Source organism: Lontra canadensis, unplaced genomic scaffold, assembly GCF_010015895.1.
Source record: "Lontra canadensis isolate GAN:19392208 unplaced genomic scaffold, GSC_riverotter_1.0 scaffold130, whole genome shotgun sequence".
NCBI classification, from domain to species: Eukaryota; Metazoa; Chordata; class Mammalia; order Carnivora; family Mustelidae; genus Lontra; species Lontra canadensis.
The window spans coordinates 3,838,423-3,861,544 of record NW_022631124.1 but is presented as its reverse complement, the minus strand read 5'-3'; the positions used below and the strand labels follow the sequence as shown (position 1 = coordinate 3,861,544).

Genomic DNA, 23,122 nt, shown 5'->3' with positions numbered 1-23,122 from the left:
AACGGCAGCCTTGCCAGACAGTCAGCTGCCCTCCTCAGCAGACCAGGAAAGGTGCACAGACCACAGCACATCCACACCTCTGAGAAGCCAGAAAGTCTACCTCTTCTTCTTATTTGGACAACGGGGTGCTTGCAGAATGAGAATGTGCAAGCAGGAGTGTAACTTCTCTCACATCTCCCAGGCAACTCCAAGTCTCACAGGAGTCCCTCCTCCTGTGAGAGATCACTTTGATTTTCAAAGGCAGCCCCCTCATGGATTGCGTCCCTACGGCTGACACACAGACGCCATGTTTCCAGAGAGCTGCGTGGGAGCTAGGCTGAACAGAGAGAGACTTGTTGCCTGCTCGGCACAGCAGCCAGAGGAGATGGACACCACTAAAGGCTCAGGACCATTTCCTTTCAGGAGAGCTGCCGGGGGAGCTCACCACAGCTGGCCAGGACTGTACAGAGCTTCAGGCAGGGACCAGAGGCCCTCCACAGGTGTGGCCTCCCGGCTTCAGGTCCCCCTGGATGTGGAGGACCCGACGCTCTCCTTGTATGGCCCTGGGAGAAAGGTCAGGGCCCTTCGTTCACTCCCTAGAGTGGGCGCGGGGCAGGGGTGGTGAGTTCGTGGGAAACGCCCCTCTCGCCCCTCCATGCAGGCAAAACTGTGTGTGATGGGCAGCCAAGGTGTAGGGTTGCTGTGGTCGGACGGAGCCTGTTCTCGGTGCTCACTAACCTTTGCTGACCATCTGTCAGGACCTGCTCAGGTCACAAACACAGCCTCTGGCCCCAGTACGGTGCTCATACTGGGGGACAAGCTTTGCACGTGTCATGATAGAGGCAGGGCCACAGGAACACACTGCAGGGACGTCAACCTGGGGCCTGGGGCCAGAGAGGGCCTCTGTGAGCTGCACGCAGGCCTGTGAGGTGTGGTGGCAAGGGTAGGGTGGGTGAGGGAGGAGCAGAGGCCTGCCAGGCAAAGGCTGGGAGAGGCAAGCTTGGCCTGCTTGAAAAACTGGGAAGAGGAAAGCCTGGAGGAGAGACAAGCGGGAAGCACCTAAGGATGGTGGAGTCAGGCTGTTCATGGATCCCTGGGCTACCATAAGGGTTCTGATCTTTACCTTGAAGGCAAAAAGAGGTGATGGGAGAAAGGCAGAGGTGAGACCAGACCTATGTCTTACAGGGGCCCCACACCTCAGGGACAGAAGGAAAACCTTGCCGGCGTCTCCAGACCCAGGGAAGCAAGTGTTTCTTTCCAAGGGGAAGCCGTCATCAGCCATGCTGACTACTGCCCACAGGACAAGGAAACTGGAGGGTGGGAGGATCCCTTCAATATGGGGACTTAGACACACCCAGCATGCTTAGAGGGCTGGCGGTGGTAGCTGTGGGATGACTCATGCTCCCTGCACCTGGCTTCCCAGGACACACAAATGACCTGGGTCTGGTAGGATTCGTATTCTCTGCAGCCGAAACCAAGAGTCGGACCCTTAACCAACTGAGCCAACCAGGCGCTTCCTCTCATTTTAAAAAAGTTTTCCATCATTTTAGTATCAACAAGTGACTATGGTTTTCTGATACATTTTCTAAGTAATATAAAAAGAGTTAACAGGGCTTAATCATTTGAGGACTGTTTTTAAGATCACACTGGTTGACGGTGATTCCATGATTTCCTGGATTGTACGCATGCCATCTATGTGGTGATGCCAGGAATGGACAAGAGAGGACCCTGGGGTGACCCTTCAGATTGGCCACGGGTGACTGATGGCAGCAGCATGCAGGCAGAAGGCAATCAGCTGAGCCACTGAGACACCTGGTCACTGGCTTAGGTGGAGCCCAAAGCCAGGACCCTGCTTTCACCAACACTCCTCCTGTCCAAATAAACTCTCCTGAAACAGCCAACCAGTCCAAACCAGCCCCTCACATGCAAAGTACCGCTGACCCAGTGTGGGGATTGCTCTGAGTCGTGCTGTACCTGGAAGGCAGTCAGCCCGGGGGCTCTACTCCCCAGGACCCTTGACCAGCTCAAGCCCAAATCCAGCAGGAAGCAACAATGCATGCAGCCAGGAAAGACAGAGAAGATTGATTTCCATCTGCCAGGCAGTGGGGAGGCTGTCTGGGACTGTGCCTGTGGCATTCAGGCTCCAGACCCCATCTTTGTTGGTGTCTGCCAACTCCTGGGGACCAAACATAGGACGCTTCATGCGGCAGAGGCTCAGGAGGCTCAGGGAGGCCTAGGGGGCTGCCCGGGTACATGGAGCCACCTGAGACATGGGTCAGCACCTCAATAAAGCCAGAGGGGAGGGGCCTTCTGACAGGTTTGCTGGAAACCTGGTCTCTAGTTGAAACTCGGTATGTCGAATGCTATAAAGCAAATACGAGGGATCGCACAGCAAACCAGTACTTGGAGCTGCAATGGATCAGCCTAGAGAGATCACACTTGTGAAAACGGTTTTTCTCAAAGGTCAAGATGGAAAGTATCGAGGACTGATGTGCCCCAGAGTGTGTGTTGCTGTCTCCCTCCTCTGTGCAATGCAATGCAGAGCCCAAAGCAAAAGGCCTTTCACGGTGTCCACCGAGTAGTGACCATGCCCATTGGGGCTTGGTTCTCAGGGTCCTAAAAACTGAATAGTGTGACTTTCTGATCAAGATGGGGTTTCCATCCATCCTACTCTGAATCAGATCTTCCTTTTTGTTACTATTGGTAGGAGCTGATGAGAAATGTTGCTGGGGCCAAGGGGTGGATGGGGTGACCCCCACTGACTGCTGAGCTGTGGATGACTGAGGACCACACGCCCAGCGGAGCAGAACGTAACTCATGAGATCTTGGAGCCACTTGAGGAGCCCCAAGAGGCAGCCAGGCCACTGCTACCCACTGGCAGTTATCACAGCAAGAAGGGGCTCTCCTTTAAGTGATTTTGATTAAAAATTCATGAGCACAGTGCATCCCACCAGGTTCCTCATCATCAGCATCCTCCCAGGGCCTGGGAGGCACGGTGTTCAGTGGAGGCACTGCTACACCAGTGGAGGCAACTGCTACACCGTTGCTCCTTGAGCACACGGCACAAACGAAGTTTAGTTTGAGACTGATTTAATGCAACACCAGGGTGTTCTGGGCCTCTTGCCCTCCAGCTCTGACCATGCCGGAGTGGGCTTTCTGGGCCTCGGGACTGAGGCCTGGTTCCTCCTAGCCAAGAGCCGCATTGCTGATATTGCTTTGATTTTTAATGGCTTAATTTAAATGATTCTGGCCTTAAGGGATTAGTGAAGCCTTGGCAGGAGTGAGAGAAATCAGGCAGGGATAAAAATAAGGAGGGAGAAGCCACTACAGCTGCTTTCAGATAAAAATAATTGGGAGTGCAGCCCTCGAAAAGACAATCTTCCCATCTCAGAGGTCAGCAGGTGGACATCTCTGCTGTGACTTCAAAGCCCAGCCCAGCCTTGCGCACCATGGAACCGCGCCCCTGCTCTGTCTCAAGGAAGGTCTGCGGCTCTGAGAAAACAGATTCACGTCATATTCTTCTTTGGTGGCTCTAGAAGGGACATGAGCTGGTGTTCAGCCCAGGCAGGTGAGTGCACCCCAGTCTGGGGACACCAGCCAACACCACCAGGGACTTGGCAGTCCAGCAAGCCCTTTGGACCTAATGTTCAAAAACCATAGTCCATGATCTTTGGACAGGAGCCCAGTGTATGTGGGGTCAGCTGGCTGGGGCACAGGTCAGACATGAGGCCCCATCAGATGGAACTGACCACGGTGTGAGCAAAGAGCAGGACAGCATGCCAAGGGGCCCAGTGCTGTTGTTCCCTGGAGCCATGCACACACAGTGGCCTCCGAGGACACATACCTGTTGGGAGGCAGGGGCCAGGCAGACTTCCCCCCTTCCCAGCCTCCTTTTGCCGCCAATAAAAGACAGACCCACCGGGACTGCACGGGTGAGGAGCTCACACACCCCTGCAGCAGGGGGTCAGTAAAACCTGGACTGTTGCTTCTCATGGTGCCCTGTGCCCCGCACATCTTCCTGTGGTTTCTGGCCTCTGCCACTTGGAAGCCCAGTGTCAGGTTCTGGCTGCTGTGCTGTGGCTGTGGATCCCTGATTCTAAATTGTCAGGTTGTTACCAGACACCCGAGGCCCAGAGCTGCATTTTAATGGGGCCCCTGAGCCATACTGGAACGCGGGCCATTTTATTTTCCTGTTGGGACAAAGAAGAGGGAAAAGGGGGGTCTGCGGTTGGCAGGCCGTATGGGGGCTCCAAGTCGCTTTCCTGGCCATGCTGGCACAGAATAAGACCCTGAGAAAAACATCTCCACGTTTTAATTTTTAATATGAGTCCAGAAAACACTGTCATCACCCCAAGGAGCCATGAAATGAGCATGTTTTATTCATCACACGTTACCACTTGGGAACATGGAGTGTAAATCAGACTCTTAGGAACGTGCTTTCTAAAGAAAACTTTAGAATGAAACATTTATGGCCTGCTTCTCCTGATTGGCTCCAAAAAGAGCTGCAGACAGCCTGCAGGGCCAGAGGGCTTAGGGGTGCCTCCCCAGCTCTGGCCCAGGGGACTCGGGCTGGGGAGGCCCAGCAGGGCCAGGCAGCGGGGGTGGGGGGTGGGCTGTGGCTGGGCTGGATGAGCTCACGCTGGCAGCTTGGGGTCAGAGGCTAAGGAGCCTGAACAAGATTGTTGGTCCCAGGAGAGCGGGCCATGCTTTGTACCCACATAACCTCTACTGCTCTCTTGCAGGCACTCGGGAAAGGTGTCTGGCTGCCCAGGATGGAGGCCTTCAGGAGGCCTCCCTTCACCTCCAATGCAACCCCCTGCTGTTCTCTCTGCAGGAGCTCTGATTCACTCACCAGCATCTGCCTCTAGCATCCAAGCTGCTGACTCCAGGCCTGGGGGTTCAGGTCCCTCACTTCGTCTCCATGTTCTGCTCAGGGGTCAATGGACTCACCCGCAGCTCCAATACGGCTGCCCCCTGCTTTTGTGAATGAAGGTTTAATGGCACCCAACTACGCTCATCCATTTGCTGCTTGCTCCCAAGGACAGAAGTAGCTGTGGCAGAGACCATATTGCCCACAAGTCCAAATACTTATTATCTGGCCCTTTCCTGGAAAAGAGTTTGCCGACCCCTGCTCTAGGTGGGGTAGGAGGAACCTCCAGCTTCTACCCTCATCTTACTGGGCCAATATTAGGGATCAAAAAGCCACAGCTGTGCCAAAATATTCATAAGACATCCCCAGAACATTCTTAAGGGAAAAGGCCAAAAAAAAAAAAAAATGTGGGCAGGATATGGGAGAATAGTATCCACAACATGGCTCCAGTTTAGCGAATGAAAATCAGCTTGCTTGATGGTATTAAGCTAGGAAGGTGCTAGAAGCTCCTGTAGACATAGCTCCTTTCTCTGTGTGTCTTTAAGACCCAAGATATCTTTATCTGGCTTTGCACAAAGTGAACATTAGTCATATCCTAATGACCTGTCTGTTCCACCTTCAAACAGAAGGTGCTTCCTATATAGGGAGAGGCTACAGGAGGGACAGGCTTTGAGAAACTCTTCTGTTCAACTCTAATTCAGTGTGTCTGTCCATCCATCCATGCCTCTGCGAGCCCCCTGCATAGAGGCTCTGTGACAGGCACCAAGGGTGCAAAAGGGACAAACAGACCCGTGTTAGTGAAGCTCACAGGCTGTGGTGCCATTAAGAGAGCTGGTGGCTATCGCAGCCTGGCTGTGCAAGCTCAGGGTACAGGAGGAAGGCTGGTCAGGGGAGACCACAGGAGTCTCCTGCCTCTCACTGGGTCTAGACGATGTCTGGGGGTGAGGTGTACCCTGGGAAGTGTCTGGGGCTGGATGGGGCAGTGGGTGAAACAGCTAGGAGATCAGGGAGGAGGTGGGAACGTTCTGAATATCCCATGACCCTCCTGCCAAGAAACCATGAGTCTTGAGGGGACATGGAAGACCCTGGAGGAAGCTGACCTCAGTGAGCCTTGTTGCCTGTTCTTTCCTCCTTTCGTCTTGTTCCCTTCTAAAAGCAATGTCACCCTTCCTCCTCTGACCTGTCATGCCCTTCCCTTGGGCTCATCTGTCATGCTTCCTACTTTCTAGCCTCCATGGCGTGGATCTATGTTCTGGTCTCCTGGTGGGCTGGGTGGGTCCTAGAGGCTGGGGTCTATGAACCTGGGGTCCTGAACCAGGTTCTCTGAACCTGCCATGGGCTGCTGCTATAACAAAAATTCACCAAACTTGAGAGGATGGACTGGGGGAACCAGCAGCTCACCTGCATGCCTGGACCAGCATGTGCCTACCCAGAGCTCGTGGGCACTCAGCAGGGACCTTCCCTTCTCTGTCCCTCCCTCACCCAACAACAGATGGCCTGAGGCACAGACAGAAACTGTGGCTGCAATTCCTGTCTTGTCATAGCAGCAAGAGAAGCCTGGTTGGCACCTGAGACCATGGATGAAAAACCTGGGAGCTGATGAGGACAGCCAGGCCACGGTTCTCTGTCCCCACCTTGAAGGCACAGCTGTATATCATGGACACAGCAATTCTCAGATTTGCAAAAGAAAGCTCTCCTCACACAAGGTCCTCAAGGATGGGATTTTTAAATTCATCCCATGTTCCCTTGTTACTGTTTTTTTGGATCCTTCGAAAGGCATGGAGTTCAATGTGTAACTTTCTGAAAATGTTAACAATAAGCAGCAGTTCTCTGACCTGTGGGAGGGGGTGTGCTGGAGCTGGAGCTGGAGGTAGGGGTGGGGGTGGGGGCCTCCAGTCTGATCAGGAACGCAGATACCATCACTTCCTCCAGGCTGCCCCCAGCGCTGCCTTGGGACAAAGATGAGAGCCAGCCAGCAAGAGCAGCTGGCAGAGTGTCTCGCGCCTGCCCCTGTGATGGCAGGTGGGGCGAGGGGGGCATCTTAAAGATGCCCTGGAAGCTTCCAAGTAGAGTTCTCCTAATTACTTCTCAGATGCAGGAAGGCACTTGTGGGGTGTTCCCTTTGGATGTTTTTCCTGCTCAATTTCAAACGCTTCCCCATCCATGGATTTCAAAGGGCCTTTTCCTAATCTCTGGGGTTTCTGTTGGCTTAAGAGAAGTTGATTTGTAAGCCATCCAGCTCGGACGCTGAGAAACACTCGGGGTCTGGGGAAGGCACCTGTTCCTGGCTGGACGGGGTCAGCCTGCGTGGGGTCCTGGCCCTGCACGGACAGACAGAGCCCACTGGGGAGCCCTCCCCAGACATGGGGTGCTTGGCCCCACAGAACCTGTGTGCACCCACAGGCAGCCCCACAGCCACTAGCACCAGAATACTGGCTTCGGGACTTCAAAGCGTTGGCCCTTCCCATTGTCACTAACTGCAGAGTTCTGCCTCTCAAGCTTCCCAGCCTCCACGTCAACATCTGCCAACAGATGTGGGGGTTCTGGGGCTGTGGGGTCACGGGGGCGGGTCTCCACTCCTCCTTACGGGCAGACTCTGTCTCCCCACCCTCTGCAAGGACAGGGGGCCTCTGCTCTGGTCGCCGCACTTCCTGCCCCTGCCATAGCGACAAGACAGTCCAGGCCAGAGGGCCCCAAGAGTTTTCCCTACAGAAGAGGAGTATCTTAGGTGCTGTGAGTCATGTGGTCTCTGTCATAGCTCCTCGGTATGGCCTGAAAACACTTACAGATGGGGTATAAATGAGCAGCGGTGGCTGTGTTCCACAAAACTGTACCAAAACAGGTAGAGGGCCAGACTTGGCCTGAAGGTGTCTGTTGGTGCCCGGGCAGAGGGTGCCATGGGCCAGAGCCCTGGGCTGCCTGAGATAGACATGTAGAGTGGCCGAGAAGGAAGCCTCTGAGAGTGCGGGGCTGCTTGTTACCATAGCATAATCTGCCTCACACGGACCAATCCAGGGCACCCCAGACCTAAAGGAAGCCATGGAGGTTCCTCAGGCACTCTGGGGGGTGACCTAAGCCATTCCCTTGGTTTCCTGTTTGGTCTATGAGGGAATGGTTCTAAAATGCAAGCAATCGTCTCTTAGTTGATCCAATGATCTCTCTAAACAAATAACTGGGTTAAAAAAATGGGAGTCAGCCTGCATAGCCTGGTCTCCATCCTCTCCTGTGGTAACCCTCCCTCCCCCAGCAGAAAGGAGACATGTTGAGTGCTGCTTCATTATTTATGAGGAGCCGAGCTGACCTCTGACCTCTCCAAATGGCAGGGAGAAATAATTCATAAGGGTGCAAATTCAAGCAGGGCAGGCCATCTGAGGCTCAGCCAACCATGCGCCCCCGGGAGCCCCTCCGCTGGTCACCTTGCAGCTGTCCCCTCTCTACAGCCCTCAGGGAGCTGCTAACAGAGGGGAGGCCCTGTAGCACTTCGGGCATCACATTGTTAAGTGTGCAAGACCTTTCAGTCCACAGTGCAGAGGACACATACCCCATGCCCACCCTAGAAGAAATCGAACGGGTATGAGCTCTGCCACAGGTCAGGTGCCAGGATACAGGAGTGACTGACACCCAGTTCCCACCCTGAAAGATGCGAGGGTCAGGGAAGTGGCCAGATACACAAATGACAATGGCCACACATTCCATGATAAAAGTATGGAAAAAGTCCCACAGGCACAGAGGAAACAGGGGAATGAATTTGGTTGGTGGAAGGGTGTCCTGGAGCCATGAAAACCTCCAGAAGGGAAGAAACCACTTCAGATGGTGCTTTAAAGGGTGAGCAGGAATTTACTACACACTGCAGTGTCTGTGTGTCATGTGGGGGTTAGGACGCAAGGGGGAAGAGGGTGAGCAAGAAACACAGTCGGGCTGGGCACAGGCAGCCTTCTCGGTGAGGGGGCCGCCAAGCCGTGCTGGTGTGAGGCACACAGGGACAGGTCAGGACAGCCAGTGCAGGAGTGGATGGAGCCTGGGAGGGGGAGGCTGGAAAGCCAACCTGGGGCTAAGTCTGAAGGGCTCTGCAGGCCAAGCTAAGGAGCTTGGACTTTATCCTAAGGCAATGCAAAGTCTCCAGAAGCATTTGTGGAAAGATCGGCCTTAATACAGATAGATTTCATAGGAAACCCCAGAAGCAGGGAGCTAGGAATCAGTCAATGCCATGTTGCTGAGGGTGCAGAGAAGCCTGAAGCAAGGCAGAGTGGGTGCCACGGAGAGAGGGACTCCATGGACGTGGCTGATATCGAAGTACTTCACCATGTGCCCAGCCCCTTGCAGGAAAGCTGGGGCTGAGTGACCGGTGCTAGCAAATGACCTGTGCCTCTCTTCCTGCTGCAGGCCGTGTGCCGTAGGCCGCAGAGCTATAAGAGGAAGGAGGCAGGATGCCATGAGCACGCCATTCAGGAGGGTGGCCTGACCCACGGCACCGGCCCCTGATGAATGCTCCCTGTGTTCAACCATATGGTGTCAGGAGTTGTTTGTGACTAATGCCATGGGAGAAATGCTTGGGAACTAGAGCTGACACCTGGTTGGAGGCTGAGGTGACAGGGAGAGCAGACTAGGGAGGATACAGGGTCTTAGCTTTGGGAGTTTGGATCAGATGGAATGGAGAGGAAGGTTTGAGGACAGAAGAGAATGGCTGTCCTCTTCTGACATGGATTGGAATGAGGTACCTCTCCAGGGGAAGCCGTCAGGCAGCAAGAGGAAAGAATTGATAGTTGAGTAAAGTGTAGGAAGGCAGAGTTTAGACAGTTTGGGGTTTAGTTGTTGGTTAGATGAGAATCCCCGGGGGCAGGCATAGGACAGAAAGAAAAGCCCAGGGGAACGCTGGTGTTCATGTGGGAGCTGGAGGAAGAGAGTCCAGTGCAGGGGCAAGAGAACTGCTCACAACTTGGAGAAGGGTCCCAGAAGCACAGGGAGGAGAGGCTTGCACAGCATCCAAAGCTGCTGGATGTCAAGAAGGAGGACACAGAGTGGGGACACAGGTCCTAGCTGGCTGGGTGTGGGCAGCCAGGGAGGAGGTAGTGGTTGGGACTGCAGAGCTGGGCATGTCCACTATGAGAAAGGAGAAGCTGGAAGAGGGAAGAATGAGTGGAATTTGGAGGAAACAGCCACGCTCCTTCCCTGGACAGTTTCACAATACATCTTCCACAGGTCAGTCTGGGAATCTGAGGCCTATGGGCTTGTTATTTAGGTCATTCTCTTTTTGGGGTCCAGAGAAAACATTTCTGTGAGGTGGCCATCCATCTTATGCAAGGTCCCACGATGAGTTTTGTGGGACCTAAGGGACCCACGTTTCCCATACAGAAATTAACCACAGTGGTCTTGGGTGATTGAAGGCAGGAAGAAATAAATGGACTACTGGTAATAATAAGGACAAAAAATAAGAGTAGGAAAGGCCTCCATGGGCAGTACGGAGAAGACAAGCAGGAGGGAGAAGGGCTGACTCCCTTGCACCTGCTCTGCACCTCCAGGAGGGACAGCAAGGCCGGGCAAAGGCAGCCATGTGGCCACCTTCCCTCCTGTTCCTGCTTGCTCTGCCTCGTGCCGGTGCCTCTGGTTCTCTAGAACTCATCCCTGGGGTCAACTAGAGCCTTTGGGTTCCCACGTGGTATGCTGAAACCTCATGAGAAGGCTGTGCCCGAGAGCACACTCCATGGTAAGAAAGGCCCACGGATTCCAGAACCTCCCAGGTTCCCCACCCTCCTGCTAAGCTCCAGACCAGGGCAGGACATGGAGTTGGTGCCTTCGAACTTCAGGCCAAGGTCAAAGCCTTCTTCCTGTTCTGCTTGAGGACACCCTGCTCCAGACCTGGGCCAACCCTGTATGACTGCAGGTTTCTCCTTTTCTCTTCCTCGTGGCCTCTCCTGCCTCTCAGGGCCAGCAGCAAGGGGTCTCAGCCGCAAAGCCTCTTTTTGTAAAGGGCGAGAGAATGCGTACTTCAGCTCTGTGTTGTTTCTTTCTCTCCTTTTTGAAAACAACCCTTAAAAACATGCAGATTGTTCTTAGTGCCAGAGCCCTAGAGAAACAGCCTCCGTGGGTGTCACTGGCCAGCCTTGGGCCCAGCATGGCGTCTGGCTGCACAGCTGACCCCCCGGAGAGCTTCAAAGAGCTCCACTGGTGATAAGACCCCATTTTTGGCCCTCTCTCCGCCCCGCACAGGAGGACACACCCCCTACCTGTTGCTGTGACAGCATGCCGGGCCCATGCCTTGGCTTTGATGGGGGAGGTAAATACCTCAAGCCTCAGGGAGCGGTGGTCTCTCTGGCAAGGGCATAAGAATGAGGCCTGGGAGCAGACCGGAGCCCGGAGCAGACTGGACCCGGAGCCCAGTGTGGCTTCCAGCATCCCTGCACATGGGCCTGGCTAACACAGCGCGCCCATCTTCCCTTTCTGACTTGGGTTTCGCTGATAGGGTGGGCCCTGGGGCCAGAAGGTTAAAAGCCTCCCCTGGTGGCATGACACACCAATTAGGAACCAGGCGGCCAGGATCCCAGCCTACTTTGTATCTCCTCACTGTTGCCCTACCCTGCTTCCAGGCCTCTGGCACAGGCCCTGCACAGAGAGGACCACATTATGTTTCTGTACAAAGCCTCCACACACCACCCTCTGGAGCCCAGCAAAGGGAACAAAATGCTCTGGGATGACCTGTTGTGCCTGACTGTCCCATTTTTAGCACTTAAGTCCCTGTACCCCAGGACTTCCTCAGGGCCAGGTGTGACGGGATGCTGGTCACCGTCTGAGGACTCAGGGCCCAGGTCTAGGCCTGGCCAGTGGTACAGCCCACCATGTGGGGGAGGGGCAGTGGCTGGGGTCTGAGGTTCTGGTGCTTCTCATTCCACACAATGAGCTAGGAGGTTCTCAAGGCCCCAGACCCAGGCCGTGCCCCAGACCAGCCACCTTGGCACTGTGGGGCTGGAGCTGTGCTGAGGGCATGTTCCAACCTCCAGGCCTCCAGGTGACAGTGACATGCTGCCAAGGCTGGACCTTACCACCCTGGATTCCGGGCAGGGTCCCTGGATTTCCCTGGTGGGTGCACGAGGCCGGGGAGCACACATAGCCTGGCCTGGATGTCGCTGGGGACAGACCAGTGGGTGGCTGAGAGTCAGGAGCAGTCACAGGCTTGTGGGGATGCTGACTGAGCCGGCTTCCTTCACAGGATGTGGCTGTGGGCAGTGTGGTTGCCACCCACCCCTTCAACCACCTGTGGCCTTCTACCGCCGCCAGGGGCCAGTGCAGTGCATGGCACAGGAAGAATTTTGGAACAGAGCAGTGGCCAGAATTCATGAGGTCCGGGCGCCAGTGTCCCATCTAACACTCTGGAGCTGGTGATTCCTTCCGTGGTTCTCTGGGCAGCAGAGACAACCAACATAGCCAACAACACACCCACAGAGAAGAGGACAGCTCGTACTCTCATTTCACTGCATAGTTGCTCCATCGTTTAACAGATGAGGAAACCGAGGCTCTGCGAGAAGAGATGGGACAGCTTTTCCAGGGTCAAGAGGTAACAGGATAGTGTTGAACCTGGCACTCAGTGGCAGCTCTGTAGGTTCAGAAAGGCTCAGCCACTCACCTAAGGTGCACAGTTAGTGAGTGGAAGAGCCCAGGCCTCCACCCGAGACACTGCCCAAGCCTGCACGTTGCCAGATCCCAGACTAAGAGAGAACGGGAAGGAGACAGGGGGACAGCCTTTACAGAGTCACTCTCTGCAGGGCCTGGTGGCCATTTTCCTTCTTCACCTCCCCAGGCTTGCGGTCAGTCCTGTATGTTTACACAAGAGGAAGCTGAGGGGTTAAGTGACGTCCGTATCCTGGACTCACGTCCATGCTAGTCTTGATGGCTGCAGGGGAAACTGTCAGATGCGCACAGCACTGAGACCTTACTTACACCCTCTGGGCCTCAGTTTCCTCATGTGCGAATGAAGATAATCCAAGCTATTGGCTCACTGGCTCTGCTGCCAGTGGGATGCGCCAAGAAGCCCAGATGAGGGAGGTGAGGTCAAGAGAGGGCAGGAGATGAGGACGGAGCCGCTCTCCCAGGGGCTGTGAGAATGAGCCACAGACCACACACATCCCAGAGGCCACTCCAAGGACAGCGTGCACCCCTCTCTGCGCTCTGTGGGGACCCTGTGGCCTCAGGCTTACTGGTGCTCTCTGCATTCGGGCTGAGAGGAGAGAAACCGCTCCTGGGTTGTGGAGCCATTTCTATAGAAACCACAGCCCCCACACTTCCTTCCCACTTTAAAAAGCAACACAAAAGAGAGCGAGAAGGGTCAGTGACAGTGATGAACTCTAACCAGCTATGCGGGGCTCCCTTGTCCATGCATCTCACCCGCCCAGAGCATATCAGCCACACTGGTGTTTGTGTGTTGTGTGTGTGTGTGTGTGTGTGTGTGTGTGCATGTGTGTGTCCTGTTTGCTTTTGGTTCGTCTTGCTCCACAGGGCTTTGGAATCCAGTCAATTAAACAAAGAGCAGCACAATCATCTCACACTGGGGGGCCCTTTCAGATCCGATCTCGTCCACATAAGGTGTCTGTCACCATCAGAGCCTGTCTTGCAAACAGACACAGCTGGAGCTGCTCACCCAAGGCCACGCACGCCAGCCTGGCTGCGAGCAGGACGCAGGCCCAAACGCCTCGTCTCTGTCCACTGAGGTTCCAGAGCACACAGGCCCGTTGCTACGAACTTTCTATACAGCACCGTGCAATGTTCAACCAGGTCTAGGTAAGTGCCAGTGACAACAGCTGCCCTTGTTCTCTGAAAGAAAATGCTCTGGGACCCGTAACCTAAAGTGCTGACACCTCTGCTCCTATGGCTCGGAAGCCCTGGGTGTGCAGGTGAGGGCTGCATCCACGGGGGCAGAACTGGCCTACGCTCATGATGAGCGGCTCGCTCCATCTCACGGGGGCTAAGAGTCCACCCTGTCAGTGAAGACAGTCCGTGCCACAGCCTGGGTGCACATATTGAGTGTAGAGCAGTCCAGGGGGTGGGTAGGGGGCTGGCAGGACATCTGCTGGAACCACGCATGCCCAGGTACCAAGAGCCCAGGCGCTCCTGCTTTGCCGGCCTGAGCCTATCCCCTGATGTCAGCGGAGGCCTCTGTTTGTGGACAGAGGCATGGCAGCAGTGACGCTGGATTTATCCAGGTTCATGTTGACAAAGCCCAAGCCTGCCCTCCCAAGCACAGAACCCTGGGACTGGGTCCCCCTCCCAGTGTGCCTGGCATGGCAGGGAGGAGGAGCCACATGGCACTGTGGCCAGCTCCAGGACCTGCAGCTGCCCTGGGTGGTCCTCAGGTGGGCCAGGGATGGGCATCTCAGTGTGACATGCAAGGCCAATAAAACCCTGCCAACCCGGGAGGGTGGCTGGTGGCTGGCAGAGCTGAGAGATTGTCTCTGGGTGCATCTGGCCATGGACAGCATGCTGGTGCCTGCAGGTCAGTGCATGTGGCAGCTCGCCCTTATGGCACCTCATATATGTCCCAATAAAAAGTTCATTTGGGATGGGAGATAGGTGGAAACTGCTTTGCTTGACCTCTCACCCTTTTCAATGGCCCTCATGAAAGTCTAGAGTCCAGCCACGACTTTCACTTCAAGTGTAATTGCTGGAAAATGAGACCCAGGTCCCAGTCCTCTACAGCAATAAACTAACTCAGCAGTTAAGTCCTTGTGGAGCAAAGTTGGGCACAAATTAAAAAAAAAAAAAAATCTGTTCCTTCCTATGCTAGAGGTTGACCCAGACTGCAGAACCCGGGAACTTTACCTCTGTTCCATCAACTCAGGAGCTGTGGACAGGAGGGCTGAGAGCACGTGAGGACAAGGGAGACACAGAAAGAACATGAAATCCTGCACGTGCGTGCATGGAGCCCACATTGTAGGCCAGGAGGAAAGGGCCAGAGAGCTCTGCTCAGGTCATTCATAACCTCCAGTGAACACTGGGGAAGCCTGAACCTTGGGCTTAGTACCCATGATGACAGGACATAGCGACCAAAGGGTGTTGAGACTAGTAATGTGGGCCATGGGGCACACCCTGGCCTGGTGGCCCTGGGGCCACCTTTGGCTGCTGGATTGAAAATGAGGTCCCTCCCATTTCCTTCATCTTCCTACTGGAATGGAACCAGTGCCATGTCTAGAAATAGAAGGTATCTGTAAAAATAATAATCAAAGTACCAAACAATGCAGTTCATTCTGGTTCTGAGCACTGCTGAAAGGAAAACGCGTGTTACAGAGATGCTAAAAACGTACTAGTGCTAAAAACAAACTAAACCCAGACTTTCTACAAGACATGATCAGATGTGCCGAATACACATTGAGAAAGGAAGACTGTCTCGAGTAACGAGCCGATGTTATTCAAGGGCCGTGTCATGGGCCAAGGAGAAGCACCTCACATACCATCTAGACACCTCTGAACACTGAGTACCACTCACATGTTTACTCTGGTAGTGACAAGACCAAGGCTCATGGGGTCTTTGAGGACAGGCAGGAGAAGGTAGTCACGGTGGCCCCAAAGGGCACTGCTGCCACAGCCTTCCCCATGCAAGTTCGGGGACGGGATGCTGAGCACACAGCTGGGGATGGGACTCTCAGACATCTCCCTGCCCGCACCCTGAGGACCTTACCTGGGCGGGAGCACTGCAGGACAGATGAGCCAGGTCTCCGATTCTGGCCGCAGCCCGGGGATCGCTGGAGCTGATCAAGACCGGAGCGCTAATTTCCATGGAGTGCCTGTGGCTTGTGGCTTGGGAGGACTTGTGTGTCACACTGAGCGCGGTGAAGGAGTGGCGCTTCTTGGCATTCTTCTTGCTGTCCACACGCCGCTGAAAGGCACTGACCGCCCCCGTGCTGCTTAATGCGGGTCCTGGGGCCACACTGGCTGCCGCGCCAGGATCAGAGGGCAAGGGGGCGTGGCAGCTCGACGCAGCAGCTGGGCATGGCTTGTCCATCTCAATGAGCTGCTTGGCGGAGTCATTGAGCTAGGTGAGAAAGGGAGAGGAAGGTTTTGTTAAGTAGAGGTCACACGGTCCAGCCTGCTCTCCATGCTGACAGCCTGTGTCCCCTATTAAACCCAACCATGTGTTCACAGTCCCCTAGATCTTGCCAAGGGGCCTCCCTATAAATGGTGCCGGGCACAGACACAGCAGAGGCTGTGGTGACATCTGTAGATTTTATTGAGCAGCTCTTTTGTCTGCCCCGGGGTAGCCCCGATCCTTTCCTGGGGTGTCCATTTCTATAGGAGGTACATACCTGCAGAGGGCGTGGGACAGAGGAAGAGGAGGAAGGAACGCCCACCTGTGGGCCCCACACTCGACACGGTGACAGGTTCTGGCCTGCCTGGGACAGTTTTGGCCACGCTAGCAGAAAAAGGCAAGGTACGTGACCAGAATGCACTTTTTGTCCCCTGAGGACTGCAGGTGGTGGGGAACACCCGACCTGCTGAGCAGGAAGCACAGATGCTCTGGGCAGGACTAGGCTCCACTCAGCCTGTTAAGACCCAGAGCTGACCTGCCCCCCCACGCTGTGAGAAGGCAAGACCGCACTGTTTCCAGCGATTCTGCAAGGACTCAGGGCACAGCTCCTTCCCTTGTCTCCGCACCTCTTCCATAGAAAAGCAGATGCTTTTACAGGAAAGACTGTCTTTGACAGAAGTTTCATCCTAGGTGGTGTTTGTCAGGAAAGGTGTGATGGGCTCGAGTCTGTGAGCAGCCTGTAGTAACTGGGGTCAGCTCTCCGGGTGACTGTGGTAAGTGGGGGGTCAGCTCTCCGGGTGACTGTGGTAACTGGGGTCAGCTCTCCAGGTGACCCCTGTCTGAGGTACCAGTTTAGGGAAGGCATGAGTCCTCAGAGACCACTGTGGGTGATCTGAAGCCTCACGGAGGAATGGGACTGGGCAGGCTTCACAAGGCTAGGCTGCTGTAGGCTCAGACGGGAGTGGAGGCAGGTAGGCACAGGGAGGGGTTCAGGGGACTCCACAAGCTGGGAGGTCCCTGCAGGCAGGTAGAGAAGAACGGGAACCAGCTGCGGATCTACAGGTCACGTGGTGCGGGAGCCACACCCATGCCCTCAACTGAGCCGGGAACATGGCCTGGAGCTGGGTTGGGGGGCCACGCCAGGAAGGGCCACGTTGCCACCTGCAGGGGCGTCTGGATTAGGGAATATTCTTCAGTCCTAGGATGGCAGAGGAGAAACACCAGGTCTTCATGCACCGTTCACGACTAGCATTTGCCGCTGGTAGCATCTTGATGAGTTAATAATAACACTAATAAAAGGTCCCTCTGCATTGGAGCAGTGAGAGCCTGGAAGGCTTCATCTCCATAATGCCAGCAGATCACACACGCAGCAGCTGGCCGTCCAGCCGCCCACAGACAGCCCAGGCAAGGCTGCAGAGCTGTCAGCATTTCCATTACAAATACCTGCCTTTCCGAGGGAGGTTCTGAAAAACTCACTGTAGGCCCCAAAATGTGTGATCTAAATCCAGGATTATTTCCTTTGAAATGTTTCTTCCAACTAGGCTCAGCTATTTTGCTCTATTTTATGACTTTATTCATTTGCTTCCTCCACAGTGCTCGCCCCCAGAACAAGCCAGTGGCCGGTGCCTCCCGGCCCCCTCCGTGGGCTGCTCTGAACGAACACCCCCGGGCTGGCCTCCTGGAGCCCAGTGCTGTTCACCCATGCGACGGAGCCAAGAGGACCAAGGAGAAACAGGAGGCGATAGGGACAATGCCTTTTCTTTATGTGCACAGATTCGGAGCACAGACTCCACACTTTCTGCCCTGTCTCTCCATGTGGGACATTATTACATTGACATGATGGCACCAATAATGGCCAAGTCTCGGCGAAAATAACTCAGCTCTTCCCCAGAGCAGCCAACCGGGACTGTATGAGATGCTGCGTGGTTTAGCTGCATATGAGGCAGCGACAGAGCAGGGGTGTACACATGACCAGACAACATGGAGCCATGACCTGAGCCAATGCCACCCCGGTCAGTCCTCCAGACATGCCCCTGGCGGGATGCTTACAGCCAAGCATGCTGCCTCCTCCCTGATGGATACTGGGGTGGGGGGCAGCATGCCTTTATCACCCATTCCCACAGTGGGCACCGAGAGGGAAGGCCAATGAACATCCACGGAAGATAGGTGTTCTCAGCCAGCTGAGGGAGTCAGGAGGGCGGCTTCCTAGTGGTGACTCTCCACACATCATCAGTGGCCTTAGGGTCCCAGACATCTCAGCAGGAGGCAAGGGACATATCAACGAAAGACCCTCCCGATGAAGAAAGTTCAGTTTTATCTTCTTGACTGAGTCTTTGCTTTTCAAATCTGTGCCTGGGTCCCTGAGGTGACACTCACGGTTGGGGGGAGCTGCCATTAACAAGCTCTGATTAGCCACGATGAATGATGCTCAGGGCTGGGTCTGGCAGCTGGCATCACCAAGGCCAACCCAGTCCACAGGGCCCGTGACTGCAGACACCCTCATCCAGTAGCATGTGCCCTGGACAGCAGCTCCTGCTTTGCACCCCTTGGCTGCAGCCTTGGTTTCCCATTTCCTCATACACCAAGTGGGGGCAGTGTCTGCTTGCCTGCCCACAGCCGTCCACACTACAGGAAACCACAGGATTCTGTTCTCCTGTGCATAGGCTGCAGTCCCACCTCGTTGGCCTGGGGGACTCCGGCCAGTTAGCTTGGGGGTCCTGGGGGGCCGAGGAGGCAGTGAACATTGAAATCAGCCCCCTTTTTCCCCCTACAAGCAGAATTCTAGAACATTCTGTGAGTGGCTGCTGACTGCCAACCGTGAAGAGTGGTATGTGGTGGGGAGAATGAATGTTTCCTGTTATTCTGCCCCAGATGCCCCCTGCTCCCCACCAAGATGCTTCTCTGGCAATGAAAGAGCTCTGCTTCTCCCTCTGAATGTGGCTGGTCCCCTAATCTGTTTCTCCACCCCCACAGAGACAGAACACCTAGGCATAGACGGCACACACACACACACACACACACACACACACAAACACACAACTGATGATTAATGAATGCACCTAATAAACCCCATTTTGACTGTTTTTGGGCAGGAATAGAAGACATTTCCAACTTCCATACAAAATGAAAACAAAGTAGTGGCACCAGCACATGAAAGTCTTGCTGGGTTTGTACATGGATCGCGAGGATGGTCACTGGCCTTCTCCCTCCCACTGTGCGGGACGCCCTCTGCCCCAGTGAGCCCGAAGTCCAAACACTCAACAGCCACACACATTTCCTCCTCCTCGGGTCCAGTCTTGCTGGGGGGACAATACCAGCCAGTCACAGCTGCACCCTCATCATGGATGTCCATCTCTGGCTTAAGACCCTCTTCGTAGGACTCTGCCTCACCATCTTCATCAGCTCAGATGTGATCTTCCTCCACACCACTCTTCCCTCCAGCCACAGAAACATCTGGAAATGGAACAACTGACGAGTTTCTTCTTTCCACTGTTCAAACTGTTCCATATGAAGTCCTCTTAAATGAGTTACTGGTGGAATCCTAGCTGCATGTGAATTTTGGGACCAGGTTAAATAAAGAAGACTTTACCCATAGGCTCACATGAGCCCCGAGGCCCCTTCGGTGAGCCTGAGGCTAGCAAGGGATTTGGGCACCTGGCCCAGAAATGTGCCAGAGCTGGGGGCCTAGGCAGAACACGATTACCCAGAAATCCCCAGCTCTGGTCAAGAGGACTTTAAACTGAAGGTAATGGGGGAGGGGATTTTTAAAGAAAGAATAAGATTGGAAAACCAGGCATACAGGCTGATATCAGATATAACATGCAAGAAAGGACAATGGGGTGAGACATGCCCTGTGGTTCTCGAGCAAAGTAATAGGGAAGCCCTTCCAACCTAACCCAGGCGTCGGAAGTACAGCCTCGACACATCCATACCCCAAAGCCATGGGCTGGGGGCTGAGATCAGAGAGAAGGAAGTATGTCTTCCCTTTCTCGGAAATCCAGGAAGCCAAAAAGGTGACTGTGCTGGAAGGCAGGGGTCACAATTTAAAATGAAGGCAACCAGTGGCTGCATGTGTACAGCAAACACTTTCTGAGCACCTGCCGTGTCCCGGGCTCTGCTCTAGGTCCTGGCGATGCTGTGGTGAGCGACAGAGGCTGGTCTAGTGAAGCTTATACTGCCCTGAGGGGTGAATTATTTAGGGAGACTTGTAAAGATGCAGATTTTGGCTCAATAGGTCTGGGATGGCACCCACGTTTCTGCCTGCCTACAAACTCCCAGGAGACACCACTGCTGCTCAAGCCAGACCCTCTTTGACTAGAACATGGACAGCTTTGCAACCTTGGCTTCACAAGGAAACGCTCTCCCCACAACAGAGCCACATGACCAGAGACAGCAGCTTTTGCTTGGCGTCTGCCTTTAATGCATGGCTCCTACCCCTGTGGGCTCAGCAGAGCACAGGTCACCATGCCTGACGGCTGGCCTATTATTCCAGAGAGTTTCATAAATTCAGGAGTGGAGGGAGAGTGGCCTTTACCTGCCTCCAACTTTTGTCAGAAAAAAATCTCAGGAGCCTCCCACTTCACTGAGGGCGGCAGGCACAGACGGCTGACTGCATTCTGATCTGAGCTTATTTGTAAAATACTCCCTTCTTTACGAGACTAGATCAACAGCAGGGGTGAGTGAGAAGAGCATGGTTTGCTTTGCTCTGGCACCCCTCACCCTCCTCCTTGAAGGCTCTATCTGGAAAACAGCTCGGGCCACTGATGAGAAAGTCTGCAAGAAGGAGAGCTCTCGACCACTGACTGAGCAAGTCAAGGCAAGTGGCCTGGTGACATCACCAGCCAAACACAAGAGAGACCCACCTTCATCACCACCAGGCTCATCTGACCTTTGTATTGACCATCTAAGGTCAATACGGCCATTTCACAGAAGAGGAAACTGAGACTCAGAGGAAAAGTGTAAGTGTCTTGTTCCACATCACACAGTTAACAAGTGGCTCACACCCTTTCTACTACATCTCACTGGCTCTACCATCATTCACTTTTTACTGCAGAGTGCAGAGATGCTTTTCTGATCTTGCTATATCATTGGGTTAAAAAATTATTATAGTCATTGAGGTATATCTATGCCTTTGGCAATTAGAGGGGGTTGGGTTCCATTTAGAGATTCAAACATGAGCCTTTAAAAACCAGACCTTTTTTGGGAGAATGAACATTAGGTCAGCAAATGCTCACCCTGGGAGGACCCTGGCTGCAGTTACCAAGGGTGGGAGGCTATTTCTGTTCCTTCCCTTTTTATTTTAAATGGGTGGTGACCTCACAGGCCTGTTAACAATGCAAAACTTTTTTTTATTAATTTTTTGTTTACTGCAATGTTGAACTCTAGACATTTGTAATGTCATGTGCTAACCCTCTACACTGACATTCTCCCATTCACGGAATAAATACTTGCTGTGCACCTGCTATGGGAGAGGCTTTTTTTTTTTTTTTAAACCTCTGAAGGGGTCCCCATATCAGAACTAAACATTTTATGAGGTGGTGGGTGCTGTAGTGGCTTAATGGCAGCCCTCATCCCTGGGTGCTGGCATGCCCTGCATGCATGCCACCCAGCACAGGGCCACTGCTTGCCTCCCATTCTGTTCTCGCCGTGTTCCCTTCTCAAGGCAACAGATTGGACAGGTGAACCTTTATTGGCCAAAGTGGGCTGGTGAACTGAAGCAATTATTCAGATAACAGAGGTTTAAAACAAGAAATATCCAGCAGTTAAGACAAAGGTGTGGACCTGAAATTCACAGAGAACTGCCTGACCTTACTCACAAAGACTGAGTGCAGGCGAGGATTTTGGATGAGATGATCCTAAGGATTAACGCACAGGATGGGGAATGGTACTCGTTTCAACATCCCATTGTCACAGGATGGACAGAGCCCCAACTCTGTCGGAGGCTGGGCTACTTCCCCTGGGTAGATGGCACCACTGCCCAGTTCCCTGGACAAGCCTATAGAGCGGGGCTGTTTCCCCAACACCTCCAGGCCCTGGCTGCTCCCAGCAGGGGGCAGCAGGCGTGGCTAGGGGCCACTTAGGCAAACTGCCCTGCCCCTTGCCCTCTTGCAGACCAGAGTGACATTACGTTGTAACCCTCTGTGGCCTCTGAGTTGCCCCGACCGCACCTTCCTGAGAGTCTGAGGGGACCATGGTTCTCTACGGACACCAGTGATGCGGTAGTGAGCCCAGCAATGACCTCACCACCACCACCGCCGCCATGTGGGCTCCCAAGCTGCCCTGAGTTAGAAAGGCAGTGTGTCCCTCCTTGGGGAGTTGGTCCCTCCCCCACGATCAGAGCTACACACGCACTCCTTCTTGTCCCTCAGCCTCTGCTCGAAGTTGTCACACGTTTCTTCTCAGGCACTCACCCCAATTACCATGAGGAATGAAGCTACCCCTTCTCTAATCAGCCTCTTAATCATGGGTTATGTTCCCTGCCTGTGCCAGCAATCACACTCTCGGTTCAGTATCAAATCCCACAAAAAGGAAGATTCCAAAGAGTCTGATACAAATTAATATAAACAAACAAAACTTCTTTCATTTGTAAAAATGTGTGAAACTCAGCAAAAGGCTCATAAGCAGCAAAGAGTTATGATTAGCACCTTAACAGGGTGTGTCCTGTAAGCAAAGGGACCACTGACTGGAAGTTGGAGATGAGTGTAAAGACCCTGTCATAATTTTACCTGAAGATAAAACTCAGAAGGAAAAAAAATGGTTGTTTTTCCACCAAGGAGAGGAACACAAAGGCACCATTTATTCTCCATTTTCTGTAAGAACCCCGGAGGGGACATCTCTGCTTGGAAGGTGGCAGGAAGTCAGTCTGTCCCTGCAGGGGCACGTATGGCCTCCCGCAGAGAGGTGCCCCTTCCCCAGAGAGTGCCCTGCCTGTGCTGGGTTTGCAAAAGCATTTCTGACCACCTCAGATCAGCACCAGAGGAAGTCACAGATCTCAGGCAGCTGAGAAAGGAGGAGGAGGGAAACAAAGAGATGTGGCTGGTACAGAATTCAGAATTTGGAAGGCAGGTGGCAGCTTCACTGCTGGGTCCCAGGGCCACGCCAGTGAGGTGGTCCATTCCCTGGCCCTGTAACATTTACCCCCAGCAGTAAAGTACTTCGGGGCATGCAGCTCCAGGAAATTACATGTATTTTCTAGCGTACAACTATATTACATACATTAGAAAACAAACACATAAGAGAAACTGAAATTTAAAAGTCAAAAA

At 53.9% G+C, this 23,122-nt stretch overlaps 1 protein-coding gene across 2 annotated transcripts in view; it reads right to left on the bottom strand.

Moving 5' to 3' along the window:
• SH3RF3 (SH3 domain containing ring finger 3) overlaps positions 1–23,122 on the bottom strand; it is a 368,261-nt gene that overhangs the window by 91,750 nt on the left and 253,389 nt on the right. For both annotated transcript variants that reach the window (XM_032842452.1, XM_032842451.1), the window contains exon 4: positions 15,513–15,866. In XM_032842452.1, coding sequence (XP_032698343.1) covers positions 15,513–15,866 — 354 coding nt within the window. The remainder of the gene's footprint in view (positions 1–15,512; positions 15,867–23,122) is intronic.